Here is a 16,748-nt window from a genome sequence, read left to right as displayed (position 1 = left end):
CCCAAAACTGTTCCGAAATTTACCAAGATCGTTCCAGGGTGTCGCTTTTAGGATTGCTAAGTAGTGAGTATAAAAGGATCTGACCAGGGAGATCTTGAAGTTTACTGGAAAGACAACAAAAGCGGGCAGAAATCTACCCGATGCCCAGTTACTTTGATTGGGGTTGGTGGGGGCACGGAAAAGACCTAGTGCTCACTTCCAGGGAGATCATGTGCAAAAAAATAACTACAGTGCATTACAAAAACTTTCAGTTTTGCTTCTGAAAGATTTCGGAAAGACCCTGAGGTTTCAACAGGGATTTTGCCTTGCAAGTGAAGCCAACATGAGCAGTTCCACCCAAGTAGCTGTTCCATCCCTGCTGGGAAGATTCACAAGAGAATTGAGACCTCGATTGATCGTTTTTCCAATTGATGACGATTGGTGGCTCAACAATGTGACACATGTGAATTAATAATATTACACCAACATTAGCGAATAAACACCCATTTGCAAACTAATTTGGTTCTTTCGAGAGACTCACCCGGAACCCAGCTGAATCTCTCTCGCTGTCGACGGATTTTCAGCAACCTTATGAGTAGCACATTACAAATATATACATGTATCGCGATATCTCGAATAACGTAGCGACTGAAACAGGAGGTGGCTTGGTGCGGCACATTCCGTTGCTTGAGAACATCACAAACGAGAGATTCGCTGGGTTCCGGGTGAGCCTCTCGAAAGAGACAAATTAGTTTGCAAATGAGTGTATATTCGCTAATTTCGTGCAATTTGGTTTCAAGTAGAACATAAGGTTGACGGAAACACGGGGACTGCGCCTACCTGATGAGCCCCAAAATGGGCGTAACCGGTCCTGAGCCGTCGACGAATTTTCAGCAACCTTATGAGTAGTACATTACAATGACACCAACGCATTTTAATTTCGCGGTTCCCATTACATTGTCCATTGCTGATTTGCTCCTCTAGAGACAATTTTTCAGCTAAATAGTCTTGCGATTTATGATTTGCTTCATTTTGTGGTCTGAAGAATACCCTGGCAGGTAGTAGCACAGTTACTGCTATTCTCAGAGTACAGCTATTATCAGTCCGAATTGCTAGTTCAGACCAGGAATGCCGAAAGGACTTATACCCCTAATATCAAATCATAATAGAGAAGACAGACCTGCCAGTTCTCCCCAACTGACGTTACCCATCTGCTGAAGCTTGGAGATCTAAAGCTAACTTTTACGATTTTTTCCATGTACGCTATAGAGACTCTGAGGTAAACAATGCTGAAAGCTCCTTGTAAAAGTTCAACACACAGCTATGAAAGTGAAGAAAACTTCATGAAATGTCTGAATAAAGCTTTCTTGGACTCGTGCAAAGGGCCTTGGGGGCAGTTCAGCTCAATAAAAAATGTCAAAAGCAACGGTTATATCACTATTGCTGCAAACCTATAACAGAGGTCCAGGCGATAACTAAATTGCTACCTTTGGAACCTTCTCATTATGGTTCATGGGTAGGGGCGAACAGGCTTTTCGTATTCCACCATGTCATCGACTGTTCTGGTCACGGTCGGAATTGCAGACAGAGGACTTCTTGACAGGCGTCTGTTACAAAATCCTTCTGAGTGTGTAAATCCTGAAAACGTGCTGCACAAGCTGGACAACCGAGTGAAAATTGATCTCGAATTTTCGGTATGGATGGACTTCACGTACACAAAGAAATCTCCGTTTAAAAATCTACAAATCTCCACACTGCCATTAGTGTGTGACTTGCTCAAAGAATCGAAGCTCTCATCTGAGAAATCGTCACTCGAGGATCCAATCAACACGCAATTATGTGGAGTGGCTTCTGCTAATGAAGGATGGCTCAACTGGTTAGAGTGCGAATTTACTAACCGCAAGGTCCGTGGTTCGAACCCGACATTTGCCACTTGACTTCCCCTGTCTACACTTGGGAAACCTGGCAGTATCCCAGCCCTCGTGCTTCCTTCGGGTAGCATGGCAGCTAGACATCGGAAGGGTGTTACAGCTGAACGATACTGAAGGATGAGCGGCGCTATATCTTATCTAAGTGCGAGTTAATCAAACTGCTGATCAGATGCTCGTAGCCGAACGGCTGCATATTCTTAGCTCCCTGGAGTATCATGAGAAGGGCATCGCTGGTGATTCCCAATAAGGATGCAACAGCTGTACAGCGCTTCTCAGCTCTTCGGAATGTGTTGACTTTACATACAGAACAAAATATCAAGCAACAATTCAAAAGTCTCCCTATACTACCAACACTAATCAATTTGTTTATGAGAGTAAGGCTCTCAAGTTTTTCAAGTAGCACCTCCGCCTGTGGGTAATCCATTTTACGTGGTTCTCATAAGTGAACTTCATTAACTCTTACATCCCGAAACCTTTGCTGCTAGTCCATGCGCCACAGGCGAGTGAGTGAGTTGATCAATGAGATATTTTTACCACCGAAACTGAATAGTCACTTTTGAAAATCCACAGGTCAAATTAATTAAATTGTAAAGCTGGTACCGGGCGATTGCAGTACTGGTAAGCAAGAAATCGCGAGCTGCAGTCCAATCAAAGGGATGTTTTAGGTTCAAGAGTGTTTAAAATCTGCATCCCTTCTGCGTTAATCCAAATATTTCAGGTATCTTGGAGATATCAGTGTCTGGTCTATAGTGGAACTTAAAAGTGGTGCACCCTCCAGCCCTAGCAGACATCAACTGTAAAATTCTATTACGTTGAGCTGTGGCGCAACATTACGGAACCAAGGGCACATTTATGAGACAGTTTCTGGTAGAACATTCGTCTGATGAAAGTGAAGTTTCGGGTTCGAGTACAGTCGAAGGCCCCTTGGCATTCAGCTCGCATTACCTTTGCCTAGGTTCCTTTTGGAGAGCATTCAGATCCCCGTCTCCTCTACATCAATTATATTATGTATTCTCTAACTCCGTTTGTAATGGCGGATAGAGTATGGTCCAATAATTCTTCATCTATACTTACTAGTATAGAAGGTAAATGAACAGGATTTCAAAACCACCGTTCATTGGTTGCTAATAAAGTGACACAGATGATTTATCAGTTACCATCCGAGGTAATGCCACTGAGGTCACCTAGTTTTTGTGTATTTGTAATAGGCTCCCCCGATAAACCGGCAAAAATGAATACCAATGAGCATGTCCCCCTGAGTTGCAAAGTGCCCATAAATCAACACGAAACGGAAAGCAAAAAAAGGTCAGGCACTACCCTAGTTGCTCACAATCGGACGACTGCTACAGTGACACCAATCTAGTGCGAACAGACGCTGACAGTGGTACTGAAGGAGAATTGCTTCCCAATTAAGTCTATCCCCTCTCCTACAATTCAGTTCAGCCCAATTTATCAGCTATAAAGCACGTACCACAGGCACACTGGTTCCATTGGTAGCAGCAATAGCTGCACCAAACATGTGCGTTCAGTTTACAAATCTAGAAATGTCCATGTGACATTCATAGGTACTTTCCAGAGTTGAGTGCCGAAGCAAAGTACTCAGGCTGAAAAATAGCGACATTCTCGACAGCAAATGAAACAAATCTGCAATTATTTGTTGAAGGTGGAAACGTTCAGTGATGGAGTAGGTTCACTTTGTTGGTTGCGAATAAAGAAATATGACGCAAATAGAATTTGACAGGATAGCGAATGGGTTTCAGTTAACGAAGCTACAAAAGAGAGTAGGGTAATGGTTTGCGTAGGAAATCCTGATAACGAAGGTGACTCGCAATCAAGTGGCTACTCTGCAAACCAGACTAATGAAAGGGTATAGTGTTCGAGATGGATCAGTGGTTAGAGCGCGAATTTACTGAACGAAAGGTTTATGGTTCGACCTCTGTCTCTCGACTTCCCCTGTCTAGGCTTCGGCAACCTGGCAGTACCCCAGCCCTCGTGCTTCCTTTGGGTTGCAGGGCATCTAGGCACCGAGAAGGTGCTACAGCTGAACGCTTTCTTTTTTGTAATGTTGGAAGTGAACACTATATCGATGCGCATGGCCTAACAACCCAAAAAGACTTGTGTCAACTCAACCTTACTATGTGAATTTTTAATGTACGGGCCTACAGCTCACATGATAACCATATTGAGTACTTCTTGGGCTTACTCTACAGATAGCATATCGTGATACGGACATATCATGTGCGCATTTATACCGTATAAAGACCGGTAAAGAACAGTGACAGGGCGCCGCACGTCTGAAACAAAGACAGCTTATTGCTTTTCTCAACTAGGAACGGATATCCGCACACTCATTTTAGGATTCCACATCATACGGGGCACAAAGAGCATCATGACTAATGGGTATCTTTTGGCATGCATGCAGTTATCCCGCAGACTGGGTTTCATATGTTCTCCATCGTAGGCAGACGTTGATGTATTCTGGAAAAACGGAATGACTGTGATAGTATATCAGTTTAAGCTCAGTCTAACCAGGTGGTAAGAAGCTAATATGTTCAACCTGGCGACCGAGCAGCGACTGACTGGCTTGCTTGCTTGTTGTAAGGGTGTATTCCGGAAAAACATTCTGTCCAGGCTATGGATACCTAAGTTTTCGAATCAACGATATAACTTATTCTAGGTGTCTCTCATTTGCCCAAGTGGGGTCATACTAGTAAAGTCCAGAATTTCCCGCACACCCAGTAAAACTATGCACATAAGCATTCACACACACACGTGCGCCATCACGCTCCTCTGTTCAACTCTCGATAAGCAGAGCTAACCAGCTTACATCGATTTCCGTTTCCCAACGCATCGATTTACCCAGAGCAACTCACTCCATTGTTACAGGCAAGCAGCATGCCTAGCATGTGTCGGCAGTCAGGCGAGCATGCAACGCATACATTTGCACCTGGATGTTTTATGTGAATAAACGGCTCGAATCTACGGTCGGGAGCAAAACAATTTTAAATGTGTTGAAATTCGAGTTTTTTCAGAGAAAAAACAACGAACGTACAATACCGTCGGGAATAACTAGTTGTTGGGTTAGTGAACAGTCCGAATGAATAAATGAATAAACAACCCCAAAACCAACTAAATTCGAAGAGTGTAAATAACAGCTAACACCGGGTTTTGTTCACAGAAATCAAGGTTAAGTTGCATAGCTGAGGCGTCGGTATTTTACCGAGTTGCTACAGGTAAAGGAACGATCTGTAAGCAAACTGAGGCGTTGGGGAAGTGTTCAATAAAGTAGAGCAACAGGATTTATAACGTTCACGACATGGGAGATATTGATTACAAGCTTAATTTCACCCCCATTATGAGTATTCAGAATGTCAACCTGAAGTTATCACTTCAAACTGGGACCAAGTGGCTGATCGATAAATGCTTCATACCCGATCCACTTGAGCTCACTGGCGTTTGATAGTGCAGCGCGAGTTTTCTGTCACACCTCAGGCTTGGTTTTTATTTAACTTGCTCAGGATGTGCTACAAGCATTGATTTAACCCCTAAAATGTACAGATAAAATCATACTACACGAAAGGTTTGTGACGGTTTTTAGAATGGGGTGAGATACCTCTGGTGAAGTTCACAGTACAAAAGACAGCCTTGCTGCTGTTCAATATTCAGACAGTTTTATCTGTATGATTATGGATTCTCTCGAAGGACCTGATATACACTTGACACTCATGTGTATTTTGAGGGAAAGTTTGTGAACTCAACTAGATCACATTCGTAAAGCGTGGTCACAGACTCGTCGGGATTTCAAATTCCGTCATCTAACGTGCCAGACAAGTTTTCCACTTTGTAGTCATACTCCGTGTGGCTTTTGAGGTGAATGGGCCAGGAAACTCGATTACTCATGAGTAGTCGAGTGACCATCCTAAACTTTCCACCAACCGAGCGTCAAACCTGGATCGCTCATCAGAACTAATTGTTACGGTTGATGAAGCTATTTTCAGTGACGTAGGTGTGTTCTTTGGTCTATAGGCTATGTCCATCTAAACATGTATCCGTTGAAATATTATGTCAATGGCAAAGTTCACTTAGATATGACTAAGAATTAAGCAAGGCAACAGAAACCCAAGATGATTCGCTTTGACTTTCGACCAATCGAGTCACAAAAATTTCCCCCTTGCTTTGCTACCAGCAACAGCCACTTCCAGTGTTTGCTTATATTAATTTGTCAAGCTAGTGGGAAGCCTGAGTCACAATGTTGATATATTGTCTTAAGGGCTTTCAGCGTGTATTTATTGTCAGAATAACAGATAAAAGCCAGATAGTAAGGGTACCTCACCAGCATATTCATAGAAACTAACGAACAAGCACTGACCACAGAAATCCGTTACAAGTTCGCTGTCCTCTGATAACGAATTCTTCACCGATGCGGCATCCATCAGGCGTGCACAGCAAGTTTTCAGTTGCTCCAGTAGGACATCCTGCTTTTCGTGAGAATCTACATATGACATAAGCGGGATGTGCAGTTTTAAACGGACAAACCTACTGACCGAAAACAGTTTATTAGTTAACAGAGGGATGCGATTAAAATGGAAAGCAGGAAATGTTCAGCGATCTCCGGGAATAAATATGTAACCCCGTTGCTTTGACAAATAATGCATATGATTTCGAAGTCAGTATTCCAGGAAGATGTTCACCGAAGTGTTTCACCTATACTCCTAAGGTACACCGTCTGCTTCATAGCAACTCGGATTCCTCGAGAACACACATCGATTCCGTTTGATTAGCTAGGATAAATGTTCGTGTTGTGCTCGTGTACGACCAACCCGATCAGTGAAACTGTCCTTCATCCGTGACTCTATAAGGTAGTCAGTTAATGATCATCCTAACAAATGTTTCAAATGCATTTTTGCTCATATCGAGAGAATGCTCATCACCGAGTGCTACTCACACTCCATTTGTAGTCTTTGAGCGTCAGTAGTTGATGCCATGGGTATTCCTTGAAGTAAACTTAGAAACATGATGTTAGAGCCAGCTGGTTTGTGCGGAATAAGTCAACTACTACTAGCCTTAGAAATAAGTAACTGATTAGAACCCACCCTCAGCCCCATCTTATCGATCAACTACCAACTAAACTAACTAAACTAACCAACTAAACTCCGTTGATCTGAGATGGCTGTCATTTTAAACATGCCATTGTAGAGGCAAAGCCAGTCATGCTCACATTTGTGGGTTCTAAGAGAGCAGGATCGCCTTTCTTTCATCGAAGTGCAGTTCGGATGTTCAGATTTATGAAGCACCTTTCATTATAATGTCACAAACTTCAGACGCGAAATCAAATTTTGTGCTTTGTTACACTTCAGGTAATCTACTATGCATATGCTACTCAACTCCTCTGTGAACTGTTTTACGACTAAAATAGAGTTACGCAAGAACAAGGATGTTGCCCGATTTCACTGGTTGCGGGTCATGGTTGCAAACCTGCTAGTCTATGCGGAATGTTGAACAAAAATTGGAACAACTGGAGGCGCAGTCTGTTCACAAGCGTGCCGGGGCGATCCTAGGCAAAAGTGGAGTCGCTCATCAGCATGCACTTCACTAGGGCATGTTACGAAGAGGCCCCTAAGACCACATGTTAGATTTCAACGAACACCCAACAGAACATTATCTGCAGTAGAGTATTCTACAGTCTATTCTACAGGCGCTTTTGTACCTTTATTTTACTTCCATTATAACACTACGTATTTCATCAATTATAAAATCGTTTTTTGTTTATATACGAAAAACTAAAAAAAACGCTCACTTGTACAATTTCACACAGTACAAGCGTGGTCACGTGCTTCGATTCTCTCTTCTGATTTCACTCGCGCTTGCAGCGGTCATTCGCGAGTCTCATGTACTAACTCTGGTACCAAAACATTTCAGACACCTTCGGGATCTATTATATGTGGGAACTGTTCGGAAGAAGACCTCTGGACCAACATAATTGGATTCTTGTTCATTCGCTGACCTGGGCCAACGACGAGCTATTTTAAAGAGAACAATTGTTAGTGAGTCTGTTCCATCTGATCTCTTTATTTTTTTATACCCAACCTAGCGTAATTATTTTTATTTCTTTGCCACACACTCCTGGTAAACTAACTTATTAAGTATCAAGACCACTACAAATTTGGTGAGCCCGACGTGGCGTTTTTGGAGCTTTTTGTATTTAAACAAAAAGATTATGCAATTGATGAAATACGTAGTGTTATAATGGAAGTAAAATAAAGGTACAAAAACGCCACAAGTTTCAGGATTTACTCAGCAGCTAACACATTAACGGATCAGTTCTAAATTACATGAAGTACCGTCGGCGCTAGTTCGATCATGACAAGGGAGACAATGAAAATCACTCACCTGTGCTAGTAAAACGAGCTAGGGTTAAAAACTGGAACTTCCTAGGTAGTGTAGGACTGGTACGCTCACATCGAATGTTGTCACACTTTGTGCAGCCATTCGAGTTCATGCTCCGAAGGATAAGTCGTTCGGATAGTTTTCAGAAGGAATGAGAAAGTGCAGATCAAACAAATGCGAATGAGTCCGTTTGGTAGTTCAACATAACTCAAATGCTAATAGTGAGTCGTTCTGGACGGGCAGGTGAGGTCATATTCAAATGGCGCTCTGCCATACAGTATATGGCCTGACACCGATTAAGCACTTATTTTATTACCGCTGTCATAGCGAATAAACGACAATAACTGTTCTAGTACTCATAGCATACTGTGCTTCGACGACTGTGTTTTAATGCATAGCCGAACGTGAACTTAGCGCGCAAAACTTGAATTTAGGCGTGATGTCGCGCTCCATCCTGCGTGCCCTGAAATCGTTATCCGCTGTTGGTCCATCCGCCATTCGGGCAATTCCGAGAACAACGCATTTCACTTTACTTCGAGTGCAATCACGAGCTCCACTATTTTCAACAGTTCAGAAGTGGTATTCGTCGCAAGGTAAGGTGTTCAACAGTGTGCCGTATTTCGTTTAGTTGATAGACACTTCACAGAAGTGCTTTCGAAGGAGATAAAACAAGAGAAAGAGAACGTTTACGATAGCAGCCCACCCAAAGGATTCTCTGTGGAAAAGTCTGATGGCACTGAAATATTGCTGCGGAAGGAATACTCAGATGGCGTGTATGGTTAACCTTTTCTCACTAATGATTGTGGTGCAGTTGCGTGGAAATAGAAGTCGACCTTGCGGGGAGCGTCAATCCTGAGTTTGATGAAGCTGAAGACGAGTTATCTGAGAAAAAAGAGGAAGCGCCAACTTTGGAGGCCCGCCCAGACATCCGGATCCGTCTGGTGAAACCAACTGGACGTTCGGTCATTTTCAACTGTAGCTTCCCTTCCGGTGCCACACGGCAGCAAGCCTCCTCTGAGAACAGTAACATCCGTGAGTTTACCGTGGCCTCGTGTACATATCAGCTTGGTTGTTACCCGGGAAGCGTGGGCAAAAACATCGTCCATTTTTATCAATCCGTGAATAAGGGCTGTTTGGTATATTGCTATTCGCGTTCATTAATACACAGTTTCGTTTCAAATTTTTCCGGAACTTGGTACGCACTACATTTTCTCCAGGATTAACTCCACACAGGAGTGTGGCGTATTCCAATGACCGATATTCCGGGTTTTCAGGGTTTTCTGCAAGGCTTGTAAAATTGACAGGAGAGAGCCACCAAATCTTTTAACGGATATGGATGAAGCCTTGGAAGTTTGCAGAACATATTTTCACATGAAATCACGGCGGCTACCTGAGATGTGCCTTCGAATTTCCACCCCTCATTCCAGTGCATGTAGTTTCTCCCATGTGCTATGAAACCTGAGAGGATAGTATAAGGTTATTGTCCAGCCTGTCGTGCCTCAAGCCGGTCTACCCGCTCAGATTTGGTCTTTGTGTGCAGTCGTTTGTCGAGTAAATTTTGGAGAGGACGGCCAGTTAATCTTGCAGGGGGACTGCCCTGACGTTACTCAGGTACCCATGATTCGATAGCCTTGGAAGTTGTTGGCACCAAACACTTGATCGTTTTTCCCAGGCTCGTTCATTTCGACAGCTTCCTTTGTCGACAGTCATTTAGCTCTAACACTTCGGTGCTTACCAGACCACCTGAGGGAAGCTCGAGGGCTGACATACTTCCACGTTGCCCAGACAAGAGCAGTCTAAGCGCCGCGGTTTGGGTTCGAAACACTGTCCTTCGGGGTGTAAGTCCGCGCCCATTCTGTTTCATTAGGCGAGTGCAGGACGGACGATCGTGCATGTATTGGGTACGCGGCAGGTCCTCAGTACACATTGGCATCGGGACTCATTGGCTGATGCTCATGTCAACTAGAGTCCGGCTTGTGTTTACGGGGTACATGGAGATGTAAGTACCTCAGAACGATCGGGGTGGCGACGGCTTCTCAGTTTGCAATTGCAGCTAATTGCAATCGGTACACACTTTATTTCCTTTATTTGCCGAGACCTGCATCATCGTTGCCATTTAATAGTTGAGTATCAGGTTCTACTATCGATGTATCTCTGTCCATGACAATTATTTGTGCCCTCGAGTAGGTTCCATGGACGTTACTTGTACAGTATACACTGACCTCGTGGTACATAACATCGTCGCCAGCTTTGCCCCGTGTATGGGTTGCCCATCGGTCCAACCTATAACACCTATCCACCATTGTCTCAGTAATTCCGCCGCACTTTTTGACATGTGCTTCACATCTGCTGCATGTAAATCGGTATTTGGAGAACGAGTGGGATCAGACGCAAGCAGCCTGCTTGCAGACCAGCTAAAATAGATAAATTTTCTTGCTTGGTGGACCGACTGAAAACGAGGTTACTTTTGAATTTTGGAGCTAGGATGCCATCTCCGACACCCAGGGTGCCCATATGACGTCAGTTTGCTAGGGAGGCAAAGTATACGCTGCAGCTTTCCGATCAAGTACACAACCTCTGCGCCCGTGGAATGCACAAAATTGATCTGTTTTTCCTATTCACTGGTTTGATCTGATGAAAACATCCGATCATGAAGGAACGTTCCAGAAATGGGTGAGCTACCTTGTTTTCCTAGGATACATTGGTTAGGACGTGTTTCACAATTCAGGGGACCGTCTGCCTCGCAGCGCTCTTTTCCCGGACCTTTTCTGAGAGGAAGCAACCGAGAGGTGAACAGTCATCACGGAGTAGTAAAATTCAGTCAAGCTCATAACTGCGTCCTCCCTTTTTCGTAATTTTCGACTCAATCCCTCAGGAGTTAATGGCAATGGCAAGCATGGCACAGTCAGTGGCGCTCCTGCTTCCGAGCTGTCCTGTTTCCCGTATTTTTAGATAATTAGACTGGTTCAAAACGAATGAACCGATTCCGCCATCGCCTCCAGTGCTTAGCTGTATCTCATCATCATCGAGAGGATGACATCAGCGGAAGAAACATGCCCCTCCAGAACACCGAGGGGGCGGGCCTTCATTGCTCCATCGAAACATACTGACTTAAACGGTGCCGTGACTACTCTACACCGTGAATCCTCTCCAGTCATCATCGACGGCATGACATCAGTGTTCAACACCGATGCTTCGCTGCAGTACAACCGTGATTTAATTGAGAGCCTTATTGTGAAGAAGAGAAGAAATGTGGATGAGGAAGGGACTTGAGGTTAGCTCGTTCCCAGGTGCCTTCACCTCCATACACTCAATCAGGTAATCTGGATAGAAACTGACAACGAGAACGCCACTGACATGGGTCGGCAGCCATATCCCGTAGTGTCTCCAGCCGGGCACTGTGGGAGCACACAGTCCTCATTTTGGAATGTGACTAGCACTGACAGCAACCAAACGTTTCGTAATTTCCTTCGTACCCCTCTACGAGGTTAAGGGCTGAATACCTCTGCTTCCTCCACTCTGGCACGGAAAACAACACTCTATTCGACAAACGATGGTTCAGCATACGCAACACATGCCCGACCAACGCAGCTTCTGTTGCTGGACACGTTTTAATGGAGGAGCCCGTTGCATAACCGAAAACTCGTTTTTTAATTGCCTCGTTACGGATACGCCGACACGAACCCAAACCAGCAATGCTTCTGGGACATTGATTGACGAACACCTGAAGGCGTCTCAGTTCCGCTGCTCGAACAGGTCAAGTCTCACAGCTCTACAACGAAACTGTCTGCCTTGTAGCTTGATAGACGACGTCCCTTGAGATTCAGGGATACACCACTTTGACGCCATAAGTGTCTTAAATTAGCGAACGCGACCCGAACCTTGCAGATTCGTGCATTGACCTCATCCGTCACACAGTCGGGACCAGTACAACTTCCAAGATACATAAAATGCTGCAAAACTTCGAGTGTTTCCCCCCTGGATTGTAAGCGGCGTGTTCAGTGGCTGCATGTCCAGGAGCATGACCTTACACTTTGTGGATGCAAACTGCATACCGTAGGACAGGATGACTTTAGTCAGTTCATCTCTCTTTGAAGATGAGATTGATTTCGTCTGCATATTCCAGATCGACAAGGTTTTCTTCACAGGGTATCTGAACACCGGGGTTTGAAGACCTTTCAGCGTTCATCTCATGATTTCATTGATCACAACTTTAAAATGGAGAGAGTGGGCATCCCTGACGGACACCGCTTTGTGTACGGAAGCTTTTGGAGAGCTCTCACGCGTCCGGAAGTCTGAGAATACAAAGAACGTATTATGTTTACAAACTTCCGGGGCTTTCCTTGGTGGGCAAGCGTGTCAAGCAGAACAGATCGGTAAACCGAGTCGAATGCGCCTTGGAAATCCAGGAACACTAGGATTGTGGGTCGCTTGTACTTCACCTGTGGGTTCCAGGTGTGTGCCAGCTGGTGGCCATGACAATTGTTGTTCGAAGTATTCGGCCCAACGCTTGGGGCATTCTTATTTATTCGAGAACGCTACCCGATTCTTGATGGTTTCACTCACAGGTGGTTTCCGAGGCCCTGTCGCACGGATCAACGAATAATCTTCGTGTATTACCGGCTTTCCGGGCTTCTTTCATCTCGGGTTTCTGTGTCCACCACACTTCACGGTCGGCTTGCACGCTCTCCTTCACTTGACGTCTGATAATTCGTCGAATCAAGTTATGTTCCGGGTCGACTGGGATATTCGTCCAAGATAGCACCATGCGACGGTCGATGTGGCATAAGTTTATTTGTATGTGGGCTGGGATACTGCCAGGGCGCCCACACCTAGACAGAAGAACGCTTAGGGTCCTCAACCAAAGTATTTGGCCCAAATCTAGCCGCAAGGCAGAGGTGTTTAGCGGGAAATGCATTACCATTTCTACGGAACAAGTCGCCACATGTTCCACCCCCAACCTCGAGGGCCAGGAGACTGTTCGTCAGACCTCTAGCAATTGACCAACCTGGTATGATACCCTGTAAGTGTAGCTCAATGGGTCGATGAGTTGCGTAAACCGTCACACCACGGTAAGGTTCAGTCTCTTTTGACGGTGGCTGTATCTCCACTCCGAATTTCCAATGACAGAAACTAGCGGCTGGAACCAACGTACCTTCAGTGCATCGTTCATATTTAACAGACCGAAATGAATTTAACTTCAGGTATAGTTAGGACTGCCGCCTGTCTGCGTCACCGAGTTGCTGGTCCTGTGATACTGCGACCCAGTCTGTTCAAAGTTCGAGTTGATGTCCTTGGTAGATGCTTTTCCAACTGACTGGCCTCAGAAGGTAAGAAAGCATCCTAAGTGGGATGAGTCGATAGTGCTGCGCACTTCCAACTAGGGTTCTCGCAGGGAGTGGCAGTGAAGGAGGAATCAACTTGACCCTATTGTTACTAGGCTCTTTTTTGTGCCCTATGAAGGCGCGTGAACAAGGGACTCCTGGACAGCAATCAAGCTTCCGACCGGGAAGGAACTGCGTGGACCACATCTTCGCACGCCGTCAAGAGTTACAGCAATGGCATGTGAATAGGCACCCTACACTCTGGTCTCCTGACTTCAAGAGTGCATTGCTTTCTGTCGACTGGTTAGTTCCTTTCAACACGCATGTTCCAAAAGTCCGTGAATATCATGTGTTGTTTGTAAAGACATGCTTTTGGGCCCGTGAGACTGTATGCGGAGCCTTTATCACTTGACGGCAAGCAGTGGTGTCTGACAAGTACACTCACCCCCCATTTTCGTAGTTTCGTTATTGACTATATACTGAGACTAACCCTGGAAGGTCGTCAAACCTTGTTCAGATCTCTCCAAGCTAGAACGTTATCGACCCGGAATGTGCAGACGACATTCTCATTTTTTAGTAACAACAGTTTCAAGATTTGACCACTGTTGTCTCAGATTTTTGGTTGAAGTCGACTGGAACCCGTGAATATGGAATAATGTGATCTCGAGGCGGGTCTCTGATGAAGAATGTACATCACTCATAGAAAGCACCCAGCACCGCATGCCAACTTGGATGGACCATGTGTTATACATGCCTACGAAACGAGCTCTACTCTTGTTCCTTATTCGAAACGAAACCGTTCAGCTGTAGCACCCTTTTGGTGCCTAACTGCCATGCCACCCGAAGTTTGCACGAGGGCTGGGATACTGCCAGGTTGCCCAAGCCTAGACAGGTGAAGTCAAGAGACGCAGATCGGGTTCGAACCACGGACCTTACGGTTAGTAAATTTGCGCTCTAACCACTTCGGCCATCTCGCCTCAGGTCCTGGTGAACAGTCTGACGAACATATTGCAGAAGATTTGGAAAGAAAATACAATACCAATTGAACGGAGCTCCTCGACCATCGTCCAGGGCGCAAGAGCGTTCGTATTAACCTGGTGCTCATCGCATCTAAGGTGCTCTCTGGCATTGCTTTGCGTAGGTTGGTAAAGAAGACGGACGTTGAAAAGCTCTTAGAAAGGATTTTATGAATTTATAAAGGTGTTATTTTGTTTATTGTTAGTAGGCAGTGAGGAGCATAAGGCCCTTTGGTCAGATAATTGACAGTCAAATGACCCAGTTTGCTTGTGTGGTGAGAGGGGGTCACTGATCTATGTGTGATAACTATCGTTGGATGTAGCTTATAAAATATTTCCCGTCCTTGCGACCCGCCTTAGTGTCTAAAGGTATCAAACCATACCACGCAGGTTTTCGCTCAAGACTGCGGGAAACCATTGGCTGCAGAAGTCCTTTTATCATGGAATCAAACAAACACCTCTGTGATCACTACATTTAGCGCGAGCACATTGTTTGAAGACGGGCACTACTGTTCGCTCCAGTTTTTATGGTTGGACTCTCCCCCAGATATCTGTTATATTCTCTCTGGATCCAGCAAGTCTTCTCACACTCAGTTTTACCTGGTATCGGATGATGCATCCATTTGGATTGTGGTTGCCATCGGGGGGAATCTCTCGTCCCGCGCCAAGCTAAGCCACGGTCCCCGCAGAGACCCAGTACTTGGAAAAGCCCGATTGGCTTGTAGCACTAACACCCGATAAGTTCTGATAAGTTTGTTTAATTTCTCATGCTAGCCACTTTGAAGGTCATTTTCACTGTGTTTTTATGGTGTTGGAAGCACAGCCTTTTTGAGCATGTATCGATATTGCGTAGAGGTTCACGGCTTTCATCTTGATCGAATCGGATCAGGTGAAGGCCACTGTTTATCGAGATCCTGACTGGAATGGCTGTAACCTTCCATAGCTCTATGATCAAGAATCACGCTTTGGTGGAATTTGAAGAATTTGTGTTCTTAGGTGGTTTGATGTGCAAAACGAAGTAGGAACACGACGCATCAACGTCACGAATCAAGGATGATCACGTACTTACTGCTCTCAAGGGACTGAAACGGTGGGCGTCTAGATCCCTCGAACTGGCCCAGCTTTGTGCACCATTAATAACGTTCTCGGTTGTGTGAAAACCCTAAACTTTCACTGTCTCCAACGTCCCGGTTAGCACCTGCTTTGTTTCAATTAACGACTGAATTTTAAACCGTGGGGCAGAGGCTAGTAGCGAGGAGATGACAAATCATCACGTAAACCTGGCCTGGGGATCGCCCTCCATCCACGTACGACCCAGATAATCACTCCCAACATCAGGTAACTCGTTGAATAAAGTCTGTTGTGATCTAACATGACGGCACATTTGCTCGTCGGTGCAACCGATTTTGCTTACCAGGAACCCCTCGTTGGATTTGCTCATCCTATTTTCATGTTCTTCCCCTGCAGCTACCTATTCCGTGGACTCCGTGGAAATGGAACGTCTCCCAGGCTACTTTGTCTACACTGACCTATTCGATGATGTACGTTTCGTTTCGTTTTCCTCCACTGGTTAGAAGATATGATGCCCGGTGGTGTGCTCAGTGCATCAGATGGATGTAACTAGTGTCAACGGCAGTTGGAGTATTGATCATCATGCCTGACTAGATCATACCATTCATTAATATTCTTGACTATAAACGTGCGTCACGCGGCAGTCGCTACTTGACTGCTGGATTAGTGATTGAGAGAAGGTGATTCACCACCTATCTCCTCTCTACTTGCAGTTCGTGGCAGTATTGCAGTGGAGCATTGCCTTTAACTATTACTCTATTGCTGTCCATGATAGAAGAATATGTCTTTGACATTTGTAACGACGTTAGTCACTCCTTTTGTGTTGCGATGCAAGCTTTGTTCACTGAAAGAGTGGGTTAGCTGCTAGCAGGAGGTTATGTAGCTATCGGCAGAACTTTTTTCCCCTGGCTGAATTGCAGGTAATCTGTTTCGGCATGATACTGCATCTGCACTCACGGCCTGTTGAACAAAATCACGATTTGCTTTGGCTGTGTTGTGAGGTCGAATCGGCCAACTTGCGCATTGAATTCCCCCCCCCC

The 16,748-nt window shown here is 45.1% G+C and overlaps 1 protein-coding gene across 1 annotated transcript in view; it reads left to right on the top strand.

Annotated features, from left to right (window-relative positions):
- Positions 1–8,701: 8,701 nt before the first annotated feature.
- T265_00647 (hypothetical protein) overlaps positions 8,702–16,748 on the top strand; it is a gene marked incomplete at both ends in the record, with an annotated part of 11,408 nt that continues 3,361 nt past the window's right edge. The window contains 2 exons of the mRNA XM_009164475.1: positions 8,702–9,329; positions 16,105–16,178. Coding sequence (XP_009162739.1) covers positions 16,131–16,178 — 48 coding nt within the window. The remainder of the gene's footprint in view (positions 9,330–16,104; positions 16,179–16,748) is intronic.

The sequence above is a fragment of the Opisthorchis viverrini genome, assembly GCF_000715545.1.
Source record: "Opisthorchis viverrini unplaced genomic scaffold opera_v5_6, whole genome shotgun sequence".
Lineage (NCBI taxonomy): Eukaryota > Metazoa > Platyhelminthes > Trematoda > Opisthorchiida > Opisthorchiidae > Opisthorchis > Opisthorchis viverrini.
Note: the sequence above shows the minus strand (reverse complement) of the source record. Positions and strands in the feature narration are given on the sequence as shown.